The sequence below is a fragment of the Netta rufina genome (genome assembly GCF_964035555.1).
Source record: "Netta rufina genome assembly, chromosome: 30".
NCBI classification, from domain to species: Eukaryota; Metazoa; Chordata; class Aves; order Anseriformes; family Anatidae; genus Netta; species Netta rufina.
Genome location: NC_140154.1, coordinates 410,036 through 425,330, shown reverse-complemented (window position 1 = coordinate 425,330; position 15,295 = coordinate 410,036). Strand labels below are relative to the sequence as shown.

The window sequence follows — 15,295 nt, the reverse complement described above, 5'->3', positions numbered from 1 at the left end:
CCCCAAGATGGCGGCGCCCAGCGGCCACTTCCGGCGGCGCTCACGTGACCGCCCCGCGCACCGCCTCCCGCCCCGTCACGTGGGCGGCCGCCAAGATGGCGCTGTGCCGGGCGGGGGCCCGCGGTGCGCTCTGGCGGCTCGGCCCCGGGCCCGGCCCCGCCTGGGGCCTCCTGGAGCCGCGACCCCCGCGGGGGGCCCTGAGGTGAGCCGGGACCCCCGGTACCGGCCCTGGGAACCGGCCCTGGGACCCCCTCCCCTCCCCGGTGCCTCCCCCGGGGACCGGCTGCGGTGTCCCCGTGCCCCCCCCGTGCCCCCGGACCCCCCCCGGGCCCTCCCGGCCCCCCGACGTCTCCCCTGGGTGCTGGCCGTGGTGTCCCGTGTCCCCCCCCAGCCCCCGGTACCGCCCGTGACACCCCCGGTACCGCCCCCGGGCCCCTCAACACCCCCCGGTACCGGCCGTGGTGCCCCTTGTAACCCCCCTAGCCCCCGGTACCGGCCGTGACACCCCCGGTACAGCCCCTGCTCCCCCCCCACACACCCCCCGGTTACCGGCCCCGGTGCCCCCCCCCCCCCCCCCCGGTACCACCCCCAGACCCTCCCCACCCCCCGGTTACCGTCCACACCCCCCAGCACCGGAGGAGGGAGGGGGGGTGGGCAGCAGCCCGGTACCGGGCCATCTCACCCCCCCTCCCCAAAACCGGCTGCCCCCCCATCCCCCCCCCGCAGGATCTCCGTTCGCTGCCGTTCTGCCGAGGCGGGTTCCCGGGGCGCCCTGGCCGCCCTGCTGCGGGGCGTGAAGCGGCTCAACGGGCGCTACGAGCGGTTCCTGCAGCGCTCCTTCCCCCGCTTCTACGTCCTCTACGCCCTCTTCACCGGAGGTGGGGGCACGGTGAGACCCCCCCCCCAGCGCGCGGCCCCCACCGGAGCTTGCCCGGTGCCTCCCCCGGGGGGAAACCTCAACGCTGCCTCCGCAGGGGTCCGGGCGGTGCTGGTGGAGGTGAAGGAGGTGAGGAGGATCCGGCAGGAGATGGCCCGGCAGAAGCTGAGCCCTCAGCAGCTGCCCTACAGGGACATGGAGAGGCTGCGGCAGGTACGGCGGGGGGGGGGGGGAACGGGGCTTTTTTTTTGGGGGGGGACACATATGAATGATTCCTGCCCAAAATTGGGGCCAGGACGCTGCTTTTGGGGGGAGCTGGGTGGGATTTGGTGCCTGGCTGTTGGTTTTGAGGGGAGCTGGGCAGGTTTTGGGGGAGCTGGGTGTGTTTTTGGGGGAAGCCAGGTGGGTTTTGGGGGAGCTGGGTGGGTTTTGCCCCCCCCCACCTCTTTGATTTTCCTGCTGCTTCGCTTTCGGCCGCAGTTCCGCAGGGACGTGATCAAGGCCATCCCCGTCGGCCTGCTCGCCATCCCGCCCTTCGCCAACTTCTTGGTCATCGTCCTGATGTGAGTACCCCCCCCTCCCCCTCCCCCCCCCCCCCCACCTCCCGGGGGGGGGGCGCTGCGGGCTCCTCCTCTCCCTCCTGGCGTCTTGGGTTTCGTGGAATCGCTCCGGGGGGGGGTGACAAACACACAAATATGGGCAGCTCAGCCCCCGCTCCCGAGCACCTGCAGCCGGGGGAGCCCAGCTGGCATTTCGTTTTCGCAATCCTGCCCTTCTGCGGGCCCGGGGCCCGGCCAGCTCCGTGCCTTGGGGCACAAACACCCCCGGCACGTGGCTGCCACCCCCGCCTGTGCCCTGGGCTCCCCTGGCTCGGTTTTTCCCTGCCCTGCTCAGTTCCCTCCGAGCTCTGGGACCATTTGGAATGTCCTGCTGGGAACGCAGCCCCCCCGCAGCACCGTGCACCCCCCCCATAAAGCTCAGGAGCTCGCCGTGGCCTTCGGAGGAGCAAATCCCCCAGGGAGAGGGGCTGGGAGAGGAGCTGCCCCCCCCCCCCCCCCAGGGCACTGCTTCAGCGAGCGAGGCCCTGCCCGGCTGGTGTGTGCATGAAGCTGCCCCCCCTGACCCCCCCGCCCCTCTCCCCCAGGTATTTCTTCCCCCGGCAGCTCCTCATCCGCTACTTCTGGACGCCGAGCCAGCAGCGGGAGTTCCTGGACGCCTACCACGCCATCCGCAGCGCCGCCTACGCCGAGGTGCTGCAGAGCGTGGCCCTGGCGGCGAGCTCCCTGCACGAGCCCCGGCTCCAAACCCAGCTGCAGGAGCTCTGCACCAAGGTGGGCGGGGGGCTGCGGCCCCCCCCTTGGGGCTCAGCACCTCCCCGGGGGCTCAGCAGTGCCCGGGACCCCCCCAGGAAGCGTCGGTGACGAGCGCCGGGGGCTCTTGCAGGTGCAGCGGGGGTCGCAGCCGCAGGTGGCCGAGCTGTACGCCCTCAGAAGCCTTTTTTCGGGGCCCCCCCTGGGGCTGAGCAAGCTGCACGCGTCCCACGTGGTGAGCGCCCCCCTCCTCCTCCCCACGGCTGCGCGGTGAGAGAAATCCCCCCGATTTCCTTCAGATTTACCCTCGGGCGGCTGCTTTATTCCCGACGGCCGCGGGAGCCCTGGCAGCGAGGGGAGCGTCTCAGGAAACCGACCCTGGCCTTTTGCTCCCCATTTCCCACCCCCCCAGCACCTCCCCGTCCCCTCAGTGCCTCGGTGCTGCAGGGTCACAACCTGCTCACCGCTGCCCTGTGCCACACACGCAGGATTTTTTTTCCCCCAACCCTTTAATTTCTCCTTTCCCCCCCCCTTTTTTTTTTAATTTATTTTTTTAAATTTCTCCTTCGGAGAAGCGCTCACAGCGCTCCCCTGCTCGGTTTTCCTCCTGGCTGTGCTCACGGCTCCCATCAGGTGGCTCGGGCTGTGCCCGGGGGGGGCTGACGGGGGGCTCGGTGCCTTTTTCTCTGCTGCAGAGGGCCCTGAGCCGCGTCCTGTTCCTCACCCCCCGCCTGCCCGCCTTTGTCCTGAGGCACCGCCTGCGCGGCCACGTCCTGGAGATCCGGCACCTGGACCGGGCCCTGCTGCGCCTGGGCTTGGGGCAGCTGGCCGAGGAGGAGCTGAGAGCGGTGAGGAAGGCTCCAGTGCCCGGGGGGGGGGCCTGGGGCCATCCCCTGTGTGACCCTGGGGTCTGTTTTCCCCCCCCCCAGGCTTGCTACCTCCGGGGTTTGAACTCGACGCACCTCGGCCTGGCAGAGTGCAGAGCGTGGCTGGAGCAGTGGCTGCAGCTCTCCTGCAAGCTGCAAGGTGAGGGGGGGGCAGAGGCAGCTCCTGCCTGCTGGGGTGGGGGGGGGGAATGCGTTTTGGGGAGATTTCGCTGGAATTTGGCTGGGAAAAGGCTCAGGGCGCAGCCCCTGGGGAGCTGAGGGGAGCTCGTGGTGGGAAGGGGTCCTGGTGGGGGGAGGCAAAACGGGGATGGGGGGGAAATAAAGGGCTGGGAACAGAGCAAAAAGGCCCTGGGGAGCCCCCCAGCCCCCCCGGGGAGGGGATGAGCGTGCCGGGAGCCGTTTGGTTTGCAGCCTCTGCTCTCGTGGTGCAGTGTCCGAGGTGTCCCTGCTGGCCAACAGCATGGTCCTGCTGACCCTCAACTACCTCAGGGCCAAGGAGTGAGCGCGGAGGGGCCCCGGCTGCAACCCCTCGCCTGCGGCATCGCCGGGGGGGGGGGGGCCTCGTGCTCCCCCCCCCCCAATCCCCGGCACCTCGGGCAGGGTCTCGGTGGTGCTGGGCAGAGCCTGGAGCCCCGCTGCCCCCCGAGGTGCTGCCACGCAGGTGAAGGGGGGGTCCCCGTCCCTCCGCGCTGTCCCCGCTGCCCCTCGCGGCTCCCTTTCACCTCCTGAACTGCGGCACTTTATGGATGGGGGGGGGGGGAAACAGGCGCGTGCCCCCCCCCGCCCCCGGGAGCTCCCTGTGGTGGGCTGTGCTCAGCTTGGGCCCTGCTGCTCTGTTCCCTGGTGTGCAGAGGGGATCCCGGGGGTGTCACTGAAGTCTTAATGCAAACAGCTCCTGGGGGGGGGGGGCGAGGGCCAGTCCCTAGCCCCCCCCCCCTGGATTTGCCAGGTTGGGGGGGGGTCGCTGTGTTTTGTTCCCAGGGCTGCAGCCATGGGCGGCGCTGGGAAGGACTGGGCTGTACTGGTGGTGAGGACGCAGCCCCCAGCAGCGCCTGGTGCCCCCCCCGTGTCCCCCAGGGACTAAACCCAGCCCCTCACCAGCTGTCCTAGCGCTGTCCGTGCATGAGAGACTCTGACTTTTCTGACTTTCTACCCGCTTTCCGTGTTTTATTAAAGAAAAAAGCAAGCGCAGGGCTCGCCTGGCTCCTCCCTAGCCCCCCCCAGCCCTGCCCCTGCTCTGGTTTTGCCCCCCCCGGGCTCCTCTCGGTGCCCTCCGAGCCCCAAAGCGACTCCCGGTGCAAGTTTGAGCATTTCTTTATTTTTACACTTAAATATTTCTCTTTAAATACAGCATTGTCACCATGAAAAGAATGTAAAAGGCCAAAAAAAAAAACAAAAATAAAACAAACAAAAAAAACCAAAATAATGCGGAGGACCTGACAAGCTTTGGATTCACACTGGAAATGGGGGGGGGGGGAAATGCCACCTGTGTACAGTGTGAGAGAGGGGGGCGAGGGTGGGGGGAGCAGGGTCGGGATTTAAATAGGATTTAAATGGGGCTGGGGGTGGGGGGGGGCCGGGCGCCGGTGCCACTGCTCCCGAGCAGCCCAGTAGCACCAGTAGCACCAGTGGGGGCTGACCAGTTCGTCCCGCAGCCGAGGGGGCAGGAGGCAGAGACGCGCTCTGATTGCACTGCGAACGGCGCTGTAAAAACAGAGGCGATCCCAGGAGCTCTCTGCTTAGTAGCAGAGCCCCCCCCCGACCCCCCCAGCCTGGCCCGGCTGCACTGTGGGAGCTGGGGGGGCGCTGAATTCGTTTAAAGGAAAGAAAAAAAAAAAAAAACAACAAGAAAACCCCCCAAAAACTAAAAAAATCTCCAAAGATTTAAACCTGTTCAAGTGTCAGCGTTTGCTCTGCCTTGGCAGAGTTTTGCACGGGGGGGGGGCCGCCCCGTGCCCTCGCTGCCCAGGGAGGGGGGCCGGCACGGTGGGGGCACGGCAGCCCCCCCAGGACGGAGAGCTGGGAGGGGTGGGGGGCACGGCCCCGGGTAAGGCTTCGTTCCCCCCAGAGCCCCCGCGGGGACGTAGCCCTTGGGTAAGGTTGGAGGGAGCGTGCGGGGGGGGCAGGAGGCACCGAGCCCCAAAACCTGGAGCCCCCCCCCCCCAAAGCTGCACCCCCCGGGCTCTGCACAAAGCTTCAGAGAACGGGGACGGCCCCAGGGAAGCGGCACCAAAAGGGCCCAAGGGGGGGGGAGCAGCTCGGAGGTGCCCCCCCCGGGACCCCAGCGAGCGGCCGCGGAGCAGAAGCAGGAGAGGAGCCGCGAGACCAAACGAAGCCCGAGCAATTAAAGCACTTGTGCAGGACGCAGTCTGTCCCGGCTCTCCCCGCTCCCCAGGGCTGGGGGGGGGACACGCAGGGCCCTTTGGAGCTGGGGGGGGGGCTCCTGCCAGCAGCAGCGTTCGTGAAGGAAACGAGAAGGCGGTGGTGGCCCGGGGGCTGCGTTGGGTTTCCATCCTCTGGCGGCAGGAGGCAGCTCGTGGGCAGCGGGGAAAGGTTCAGGAACGGCTTCGGAGCTCGGCAGCTTCTCCTCCGCTCCGGCACGGCTTTTGGGGGGGTCCTGGGGGGTGTCTGGGTGCCCCTCTTCTCCCCCTCGCTGCGAGGTTTGCTCAGCTGGAGTCCGTCTGTGCCCAAAGGGGGGGGTCAGGGGATGGTGCCCCTCGGGCAGGGGGTGCTCGAAGGGTGGCTGGGGCTGGGGCAGCACCGAGCTCCTGGGGGGGCCCATCCCGAGCTGGGATGGCATCGTGCCACCCCCCCGGCTGGGGAGCAGCCCCAGGGGACAGCTGGAAAACGCTGCAGGAAGGGCAGGGGGGGCCCCGCCGCTCGCTGGGTCCTGCCCCCCCCCACCTGCCAAACGCCCCACGGGGTTCGGTTCGAAGGAGCAGCGCTGGGGAACGAAGCCCCGGGGGGGGGCTGCAAAGTGCTTTCAACACCCACTGAGGGGACAGAGGGGACGCGCTCGCCTCTGCCCCTCCTGCAGGACGGACGGAGCTGGTGGCCGGACGGGGCTCTCCTCCTGCCCACGCTGCCCCCGCGGCACAGAGCCGGGTGTCGAGAAAAGCAACGAGGTGATGAAGAAAAAAAAACCTTCCAGGAGAGGCCGGGGGCTGTCCTCGCCCCGTGCTGTGCAGGGAGGTTGGGGCCCTCTCCCAGCAGCGCGGGGTCTTCACCGCCCCGTCCCTGCCCCCCCCACGGCTGCTGGGGTGCGATGGGGCAGCGCGGCCCCCGGAGAGCTGCTTGGCTGCGGCCCAGCCCGGTAAACATTCAACACATTTAAAAAAAAAAAAAAACTAATAACGTCGTCTTCTGGTTAAAAGGGGAGAAAGGTGCCCAGGCGGGCGCTGCAGCAGGGAGCTGCAGAGGTGGAGGACGGGGGGAGAAGCAGGAGGCTGCGTGCGCATGCGGACGGCAACCGAGCGGCTGCGGGCGGTGGCCGGACCCCAAAACTGTCCCCAAAACCGTCCCTGCTGGGCTGGGGGGAAGGGGGGGGGAGCAGCGGGGCCGCTGCCACCTGAAAGCAGCCGAGCACGGGGGCCTCGAGTCTGCTGCTCCGCGCCGTGGTCCCGGGGAGCGCGCCCAGCGCCAAGCACAAGGAGCCGCCTCCGCGCAGCACCCGCCTGGGCCCGTTTAAAACCCCCTGTACAAAGCAGCCCCGCGCCCCTCCCACCCCCCACAATTAAATAACCTCGTGTGGCCACTGCTGGTCCGTCAAACAACCGTCAATAAATAGAGGAAGGGGCGCCCAACGCCGCTCAGACGGGCAGGGCGGCTCCCAGCGCGCGCTCCTCGGCGGCGGGCGGCTCCCGCGTGCGCTCCGGGGCTTGCTCGGGTGCAGGGGACGGAGAGTTTGTGCCGAAGGGAGCGGCGGGGGCCCCACGGCAGCCCTCGCCCGGGGCTGCAGCCTCCGGAGCCGGGGCTTTTGCCGCTTCTCCCTTGCTCGGAGCAGCGGCGGCTCGGCCGCAAGTCACCAGCGACGCCACGGGGACGGAGATGACGCCCAGGTCCTTCTCGCTCGGGTACGTCGGGGGCACCTCCAGCTCCTCGGGGCCGCTCTCTCCCTTGGTGCCCAGCACGGAGCGCTGCTCCACCTGGTAGTAGACCACGGGGCCACCGTTCAGGTAGGGCTGGTTGCCCGCCGCTGCCGCCTGCTCGGCGCCGTCGGCAAAGCAGAGGACGGAGGAACCCGGCGGCAGCTGGGCTTGGATGAGGATGGGGGCGGCGAGGCCGGGGCACAAACCCTCCGGCACGGCCAGGGGCTCCTCCAGGATGCAGACGCCCAAGCTCTCCACGCCGGAGCTGCTGCTCGAGTCTTCCTCGGCCTTCAGCCTCTCCAGCTCCTCCGCCGTCTGCAGGTGCATGACGGCCGTCTCGTTCTCCGCCATGAACTCCTGGAAGTCCTGCGTCTCCGGGGGCTGCGTCCCCGGCCAGGCGCTGCCGGAGCCCTGCGCTGCCGCCACCGCCGCCGCCGCCGCCGCCTCCTCCTCGGCGGGCCGGGCTCCCTGGCGCTTGTTCTCCAGCTCCAGCTTCATGATGGTGTGGAGGTAGTGAGTCCGCACGCGGATGGGGTTGAACTCGATGCGGCCGGCCATGTTCCCGCAGCCGTCCCGCGAGCAGCCGCAGGGGAAGGACATGCGGTCCACCTGCCAGAGGGAGACGCCGCAGCTGAGGACGGCGGCGCCGGGAGCTCGCGTGACGCCGATTTCTGCCTCCTGAACCAGCCCCACCGGTGCCCAAACGCCACCCCACAACAGGGGCTCGACCCCTGGGAAGGTTTTCCCTGCAAGGCGGTCCCCAAAACAAGGCCGGGGCCGCGCACCCCTCTCCTCCAGTCCCTTTTCTCAGCTCTCCACGTCTCACGGAGAGCCCGGCACCGCGGGCAGGCTGAAGGCTGGGTGCTGGCAGCTCCCTCCCCGACTCACCTGGCATTTGATGCCCGCCTGGCTGCAGGCGCAGGCCTCGGGGTCGCAGTAGAGGCGGCAGTCGCAGCCGCACTCCTCCCGCGAGAGGCGGATGGCCCGCAGCTCCTGCTTCTCCTCGGCGTCAATGCGGTGCACGCCGGAGGCGCGGAGCAGCGCCCGGCGCCGCTTGGTGGGCAGGGGCTGCAGGAAGAAGTAGTCGTCCACCTCCACGTTCTCCACGTCGATGTCGTCGTCCGAGACGTCCTCCAGCGTCAGCCCCTCCGCCTCCTCGGACTCCACCGTGCCGTTCTTGGTGAGCTGCGGGGCGGGGGGACAGGGCTGAGACCCCGCAGCGATGCTGGGGGGGGGCTGTGGGTCCCCTGGGGGGCAGCGCCGACCCCGACTGCGCGCCTCGGGGCAGAGCCAGCGAGAAGGATCGAGCCCATCCCCAGCCCCCTGGTCCCACACAGCAGTTTACAGGAAAAAAATACGAAGGAGATCAGAGCAGAGGCTCCACCGCCTTCCCTCCTCCCTGCAAGGAGCACGACAAAAGGAGGTCGCCGCTTCCTAAAAATACCTGGGCCCTGGGAGAGGAGGAATTTGAGGACACAACTTCGCCTCCCTGCTGGGGTCCATCCTGTTCTCAGCCCCCAAACCCCAGCCCCGCTGCTCCCCAGGCAGATGCAGCCGGACCCAGGCGCTGTCACCAGCCCCTCTGGCCCCCGTGGCTCCACGGGCAGCGCGTGGAGCCGTCAGAAAAGCAAAATGCTAAGAAAAAATGATAAAACCGAGGTGGCCGGCTGGGCCTGCGTCCCTCTGCCAAGCGCGTTGTCATGGCAGCAGCAGCCTGATTAAAGGCTGGCACTAAACGAAGCATCGCTGCGAAACGAAGCCCGGCCCCGAGGCAACGCCCAAGGGCGCGCACCCTGCGCCTGTAATTGGGGACGGGTTGGGGAACGGGCAGAGCCACCCGGACCTGGATCCGGATCCTCCCCGGGCACAGCCACTTCCCAGACTGGAATTTCCACCGGCACAGCCCCAGAGAGGTTTGTCCGGGCTCTCCAGGAGGAAAGGGGGGAGCATCGGAGTAACCAGGCAGCAAGAGCAGTGGCAACAGAAGTTAAAAAAAAAAAGGCACAGAACAGAGCTGAACTACCCCCAAATCCACACGAAGCAGCAGCCTGGGCCCCCCCCCTCCCCGCGCGCTCCCTTTGCCCAAGGCAGGGGGCAGCTCGCGGCCGTACCTTCATTTTCTTAGCGTGGAGCTTCTCCTCCTTGAGGTGCTCCCGCAGGATCTCCCGGTGGTTCACCTCCTGCTCCTGGGCGAACTCGCAGAGCGTGTAGCGGCGCACCGAGTTGTGGCGCTGCGCCATGCCCAGGGAGCTGCCGCCCTGGCTGGGCACGCTGGTGAAGCCCTGGCGCCGGGCGAAGTAGTACACCGTCACCTGGTCGAAGCGCACATTCTTCCTGCGCAGCTGCTTCTGCCTCTTCAGGATGGAGGTGGCTGCGGGGAGGACGAGCCCCAGGCGGGGTTGGAGCAGGACGAAAAGCCCGCTCGGTGCCCCGTGCCGGCCTCCCACCCCCGGAGAGCGGCGTCTCCGCGCCCCCCGCCGCGTGGAGGGTGCCTCGCTCGTTCCAGCAGCCCTGGGCTGCTCGCCCCGTTCAGATACCCAAAGGTTTGGGTAGGGGCTGGGAAAGGAGCGGGAGGAATAAAGGCTCGGGGACGGACGCTCGCCATCTCCCAGCTGGAAAGGGATGAGCGTGGGGAGAGCTGAGCCAGCACCGTGGCACCGCGGCACCTCCAGGGACCGTCCCCGTCCCCGTCCCCGTCCTGGGCCACTCACGGATGAAGCCGGTGGAGCTGGAGGGGTTGACGCTGTCGCAGCTGTCGGCGCTGTCGCTGTTGGAGATTTCATCGTCCGAGTTGGAGGCCGGGGAGCCCACGTCCGCGTCCTCGAACTTCCTCTTGAGGCCGCCGCTCGCGATCGCATCCATTTGGCCGCGGCTCGCATGGAGAGGGGGCGCGCAGCGGGCGGGGGGGGACCTGACACCGGCTCCCCGGCGCCAGCCCCAGCTGCTGGCGGGCTCGCCACGGACCTGTGGGCACAGGGAAAGGAAGTCAGCACCCAGGGACCGACCCCGATCCCAATCCCGATCCCTTCCTCCTCACCAGAGCACCCAGAGCCCGGGGAGGGTGACAGTTCCCAGCCCCACCGCCCTGCTCTCAGGGGCACGGAGCTGTGGTGCTCACTCGTGGATAAGCAAAGCGACACCTGGGGTGCCCCCGAAGCTTCCCCCAAACAGTCGGGAGAGCTGCGAGACCCACGGGACCCGGCTCAGAGGCCCCGGGAGCTGTTAAGAAACGGCCGATTTTCAGGCAGAGCCCTCGGGATGGAGCCTGGCAAGGAGGGCGCAGGGACCCAGCCTGGAGCTGGGGATGGCCCAGGAGCAGAGGCGAGCTCCTCCTGCCCAGATTTTGTTCCCATTTAACACGTTTCATTCCCATTTAACACATTTTATTCCCATTTAAACAACCGCAGCGCTTCCCCCTAGCCGCAGACCGGCCGAGAGCTGATTTGTAGCCCCCACCAGAGGGAGAGCCCTGCCTGGTGGCACCCGCAGGCATCCGAGGGACGGGGAGCGGCCGGATCTCACTGGGAAGCCTGGAAGGGCTGGGCAAGGGGGGATTTCGGGGAGCCCCCCCGGCTGGGGAAAGGCAGAGCCGAGGCTGCTGTGGATGCGGGTGGCTCCGTCCCCGTCCCTCGGTGCGGCAGCGCCGGTTCTCATGGCAACGGAACAAACGGCTCCGGGAGACTGCATCCGTCAGTCCGTCCGTCCGTCCATCCATCCACCCATCCGTCCATCTGTCTGTCCGTCCACCGGGGAGGTGCATCCGGAGACGTGGATGCGCCCCGAGGAGCCCCCAGCACCCAGAGCACGATTTGCCCCGGCTCGGCTGAGCCCAGGCTTAAAATCAGCTTTTTTTTTAGGGGAATTGGGCGATCGTGGTGCTGGAGAGGGGGAAGGAGCGGCTCTGGGAGCAGCGTGGTGCTTGCAGATGGCCATGGATGAGCCCCAAAATTAAAGTGAGGGCAGGAAACAGCGGCTCGAGCACCCCTGCCCCAACAAACCAGCACCACGTCCCCCGTGCCACCACGTCCCTTTCCAAACCAGCCCCCTGCCCCTGGCCTTGCTGGTTTCTCGTCCCCGTGTCCCATTTTCGGGGGTGATTTTGCCTCCGGAGCTGGTGGCCTCACACCCCCCATCAGCTTCCTTTCGGGAAGGAGCTCGCCGGCGAGCACACGGGGAGGTTTCTGCGGTCCCTGCAATCCCCAACACCCCAGCAGGGATGGAGGAAGGAGGAAAACCCCACGAGCCTCCTCGTTTCCTCGGGGCTGGACCGGGATGCTGACACCGACCCCTCCCCAGCTCTCCGTCCCTTCCCCGGGGCGGGGGCAGCAGCAGCCCCCCTGTGATGCCCGCAGCGGGACGTGGGCTCCGTCCGCCTGGCTCAGGTTACCCTTCCGAAATAGAAAGTGTGAAATGGAAACAGAAACTGGAGAAAACGTCCTGGGCACGGACGCGAGGGGCACGAAGGCAGCGGATGCGTAACGGAGCCCTTCCCAGCCCACAAGGGGGGGTCTGGGACCCTGCTCGGGCGTTGTGGGGGTGACATGGTGGCACCCCCGTCCTCCCTGCCATCCCCTGCAGGTTTCCTTCGTTTTGGGGCAGGAGGTAAAGCCTCGAGGAGGGAATTGGACTGGAACGGAGAAAGGAGAAACTTCCCTCGCACACCGGCCAGAGGTTTCCACGCTGAGCTCCGCGGGAAGCCATCGCACGGCGCCGAGTCCCCTCCTTTCCGCTATTAAACCAGGCTGAAAGGAGCTAGACTAAAAATATTAATTTGTGCACGCCCTGCACAGACACCCCCAAAACGGCAGGGCTGGGGGGGGACGAAGCATAAATTGGAGCCCAGCACCTCGCAGGGCTGGAGCAAGAGCAGCGCCTTTGGGTGCAGCGGCACCGGGGTTTTGGAGGGGGCCGGGTTGGGTTCTCAAGTGGCCTGAAAAGAGCAAGAAAGAGGCCAAAACCTGCGCAGCCTCCTGGGTTTTACGATGTCGAGAGGTGTCCGACACCCAATCCGCGCGGAATAACCCCAAATTCCAGCCTGGAAGGGAGACGACCTTTGCTGACCTACGGGCGTGGGAAGGAGCCCTCCTGCTCCCAGCTCCCAGGGGCTGAGCCTGCACAAAGCCCGGCACCAGAGAAACACCGGTGTCCGTCCGTCCGTCCGTCCATCCGTCTGTCTGTCCACCCACCCGTCCGTCTGTCCGTCCGTCCACCCCCTGCCCACGGATCCCACAGCAGAGAGCAGCTCCTCGGCCGGCCGCGAGGCAGCAAAGGCCGATTGTTTCAGCAGATGGGAGAGAAGAGGGAGGGAGGGGGGGGGCACGGAGACACCCGCAGGGGGCTGTGGAAAGAGGTTGGGGGGGTGCAAACAGCGGGGAGACCCTCCCCGGTTTATCGACACCAGTGGAAAAAGCAGCCCGGGCTGAACTGGGGTCACTGGGGGTGCGCACAGGCGGGCATCGGCCCCGCAGGAGCAGAGGGCAGCGCGCGGCCGTCGAGCCCCCCCGTGCCCCAAAAGCACCTCGACCCCGCTGCTAACGTCTGGGGCCGCAGCACGGCGGGCAGGATGAAGAAACAGGGAAGAAAAAAAAGCAGGGAGCGAGGAGAAAAACCCCAAGGAGCCCATTTTATTCCATTTTATTCCGCTGCGGCGCCCGGCTCAGCATCCCCCGCGAAGGCAGCGCGAGGCCCGGCTGCCGGGGGAGAGGATTTGGGGCGATTTCCCTTCCTTTGAGAGCAGGGGCAGCGGTGGCAGGGGGCAAAGGGCCCCGCCGCGGGCCGGGTTCGTGCTCCCCGGGCTGGAATCCCACCCCGCAGGGGCTCGGCCGGCGCTCGCCGCGCTGCAGCAGGAGCCGGGGATGACGCGGCAGCAGCGCCGCAGAGCCGCCGCAGCGCGCTGCCGGCCCCGGAGCAAGCTGCAGACAGCGCCGGGGGGCTCGGACACACGGACAGCGGGGGCTCGGACAGACGGACGGACGGGGATCGGGCAGAGGGAGGCCGGGAACAGCCCCGCAGCTCGGCCGTGGCGCGCTGCGGGCGCCCTTGGCGGCTCCCCGGAGGAGCGCGCGCCCCCCACGCGCCCCCCGAGGGGCTGCTCGAGGCCAAGGGGGGGCAAAAAAAAAACAACCCTGGACCCCGCTCTGCAGATCCTATGAAAACGCCGAGGCGCTGAGCTCCCTCCCCAAGGCCTGAGGAGCACCCCCGGGGCCGTGGGGTGGTCGGGGAGCATCGCCGGCCCCCACGGGGTAATTGGGCGCTGAGCGGAATTAAGGCAGGAGGGTTTGGGTAACCCCGCAGAGCCCGGGAGGTGCCCGAGGGCTGGAGCTGGGGTCAGCGGGGATGAAATCGCCCCCACCACAACGGGACCGACCCCAAAGGGCTCGGCGAGGGCGAGGAGTTCAGGGGGTGCCCCTTGGAGGAGCCTTCCCAAAGGGGTCGGTCGATTTAGGGACCCGCTGCGCCCCGAGCCGACCCCGTTCCGGGGGTGCTGTGCCCTGGGGAACCCCCCCGGGTCAGGGTGTCCTGGGGAACCCCCCAGACCACCCAAAATTTGGTTTCTTTCCCACGCTAAAAGCAGAGGCAGCGAATCAATCCGGGCAAGGCCCCCCCGGCAGCGGCACCAGCAGCGCCTTATGCAACGAGCATCCAAATCAGCAGAGAAAGCCCCAAAATCGCGGCTCCAGGCCGGGCTCAGCGTCCTCGGGAAGGGCTGACCCCAAAAAGCACCGCGGGGCCTGTGCCCGGTGCTCGCACCGAGCCCGGGTCCACCCCGTGAGGTCTCGCCCCGAAGCTCTCGAGGCCGAGGGCACCCCGAGGGGCTCGGAGCCGTACCCCTGCCCTCACGGCTCCTCCCGAAACCCCACCGGGAACCCACACGGCCGGGGGGGAACCCGGTGGGCACCCAGAGGCCTCGGGCAGCCCCTGACCCCCCCCCAGCAGGAGGCAGAGGGCTGTGGGGTGGGCTGCGTGGGGGCTGCCGGCTGCCTCCGCACCCCAAAATTGTCCCCACACCGCCATGGGGCCGTCAGCGCCGTCCCTGGGGGGTCGCAGTGAACGCCAAGGACCCCCCCGAGCTGTCCCCGAGGACCCCCCCGAGCTGCCCCCAGCCCCTCCTTGCCCGGGGTCTCCTCCGTGACCTCGTCCCCTCCGCTTGGGGTCCTCCTGGGGGGCTCCCCTGGTGCCCCAATCCTGAGGGGTGACTCCACGACCCCCCCACCCCACAGCCCAGTGCCAAGGGCACCCTCGGCCTCGCGCCCTATGGGGCACCCAGCGCCACCCCACGTCCCCCATAACCGAGGGGCCCTGTGCTGCCCGCAGCCCCCCCATCCCCTACAGGCCCCCAGACAGCAAAGGGACGATGCCAGCTGCCCCCATCCCCTAGAGGCCACGAGCTGCAGAGCCCCCCTGAATCCCCTATAGCCCCCCCATCCCCTATAGGCCTCCCCCATCCACTATAGGGCCTCAGCTGCAGACCCCCCCCATCCCCTATAGGCGACCCCCTATCCCCTATAGCCCCAAATCCCCTATACAGCCCCAGCTGCAGAGCCCCCCCGATACCCTATATCCCCCCCTCATCCCCTATACCCCCCCCATCCGCTATAGGCCCCGAGCTGCAGCCCCCCCTAATCCCCTACAGCCCCCCCATCCCCTATAGACCTCCCCCATCCCCTACAGGCCCCCAGCTGCAGCCCCCCCATCCCCTATAGCCCTCCCTCACCCCATACATCCCCCCCATCCCCTATAGGCCCCTCCTCGCCCCCCTGCATCCCCCCCCATCCCCTATAGGCCCACCATCCCCTACAAGCCCCCAGCTGCAGCCCCCCCCAATCTCCTATAGCTCCTCCATCCCCTCCATCCCCCCTACACCCTATAGACCCCCCTCCCCTATAGACCTCCCCCATCCCCTATAGACCCCCCAGCTGCAGCCCCCCCATCCCCTATAGCCCCCCCTCACCCCTACATCTCCCCCATCCCCTATAGGCCCCCCCCCCACCCTTATACCCCCCCCTCAGGCCCCATCCCCCAGCGCCCCCCCCCCCCCCCCACTCACCGGCTCCCCGGGGCGAGGCAGCGGCGGGGCCTTGGGGAGGGGGGGGCCCGGGGGGGGCCCCGAGGCCGGGGTCCGGCGGCGGGGCG

The 15,295-nt window shown here is 68.1% G+C and overlaps 2 protein-coding genes across 2 annotated transcripts; one reads left to right on the top strand and one right to left on the bottom strand.

The window, feature by feature from the left end:
* Positions 1-84: 84 nt before the first annotated feature.
* LETMD1 (LETM1 domain containing 1) lies at positions 85-4,261 on the top strand. Its single transcript, XM_084303619.1, has 9 exons — positions 85-202; positions 727-878; positions 975-1,090; positions 1,358-1,440; positions 2,022-2,208; positions 2,321-2,422; positions 2,883-3,035; positions 3,117-3,213; positions 3,506-4,261. Exons 1-9 carry the CDS (start codon positions 96-98, stop codon positions 3,574-3,576), a joined length of 1,068 nt encoding a protein of 355 aa, XP_084159745.1. The 5' UTR covers positions 85-95; the 3' UTR covers positions 3,577-4,261.
* Positions 4,262-4,512: 251 nt separating this feature from the next.
* Positions 4,513-15,271, bottom strand: CSRNP2 (cysteine and serine rich nuclear protein 2). Its single transcript, XM_084303606.1, has 5 exons — positions 15,210-15,271; positions 9,874-10,126; positions 9,274-9,533; positions 8,051-8,347; positions 4,513-7,771 (listed from the first exon to the last, which is right to left on the bottom strand). Exons 2-5 carry the CDS (start codon positions 10,022-10,024, stop codon positions 6,884-6,886), a joined length of 1,596 nt encoding a protein of 531 aa, XP_084159732.1. The 5' UTR covers positions 10,025-10,126; positions 15,210-15,271; the 3' UTR covers positions 4,513-6,883.
* Between the last annotated feature and the right edge of the window lie 24 nt (positions 15,272-15,295).

Coding starts and splice junctions, on each gene's coding strand:
- LETMD1 (XM_084303619.1), top strand. CDS start 96: ATGGCGCTGTGCCGGGCGGGGGCCCGCGGTGCGCTCTGGCGGCTCGGC. Junction 1,091..1,357: donor ACATGGAGAGGCTGCGGCAG/GTACGGCGGGGG, acceptor TTTCGGCCGCAG/TTCCGCAGGGACGTGATCAA. Junction 1,441..2,021: donor TTCTTGGTCATCGTCCTGAT/GTGAGTACCCCC, acceptor CCTCTCCCCCAG/GTATTTCTTCCCCCGGCAGC.
- CSRNP2 (XM_084303606.1), bottom strand. CDS start 10,024: ATGGATGCGATCGCGAGCGGCGGCCTCAAGAGGAAGTTCGAGGACGCG. Junction 8,348..9,273: donor TCCACGCTAAGAAAATGAAG/GTACGGCCGCGA, acceptor CCCGCCCCGCAG/CTCACCAAGAACGGCACGGT. Junction 7,772..8,050: donor AGGCGGGCATCAAATGCCAG/GTGAGTCGGGGA, acceptor TCCCTCTGGCAG/GTGGACCGCATGTCCTTCCC.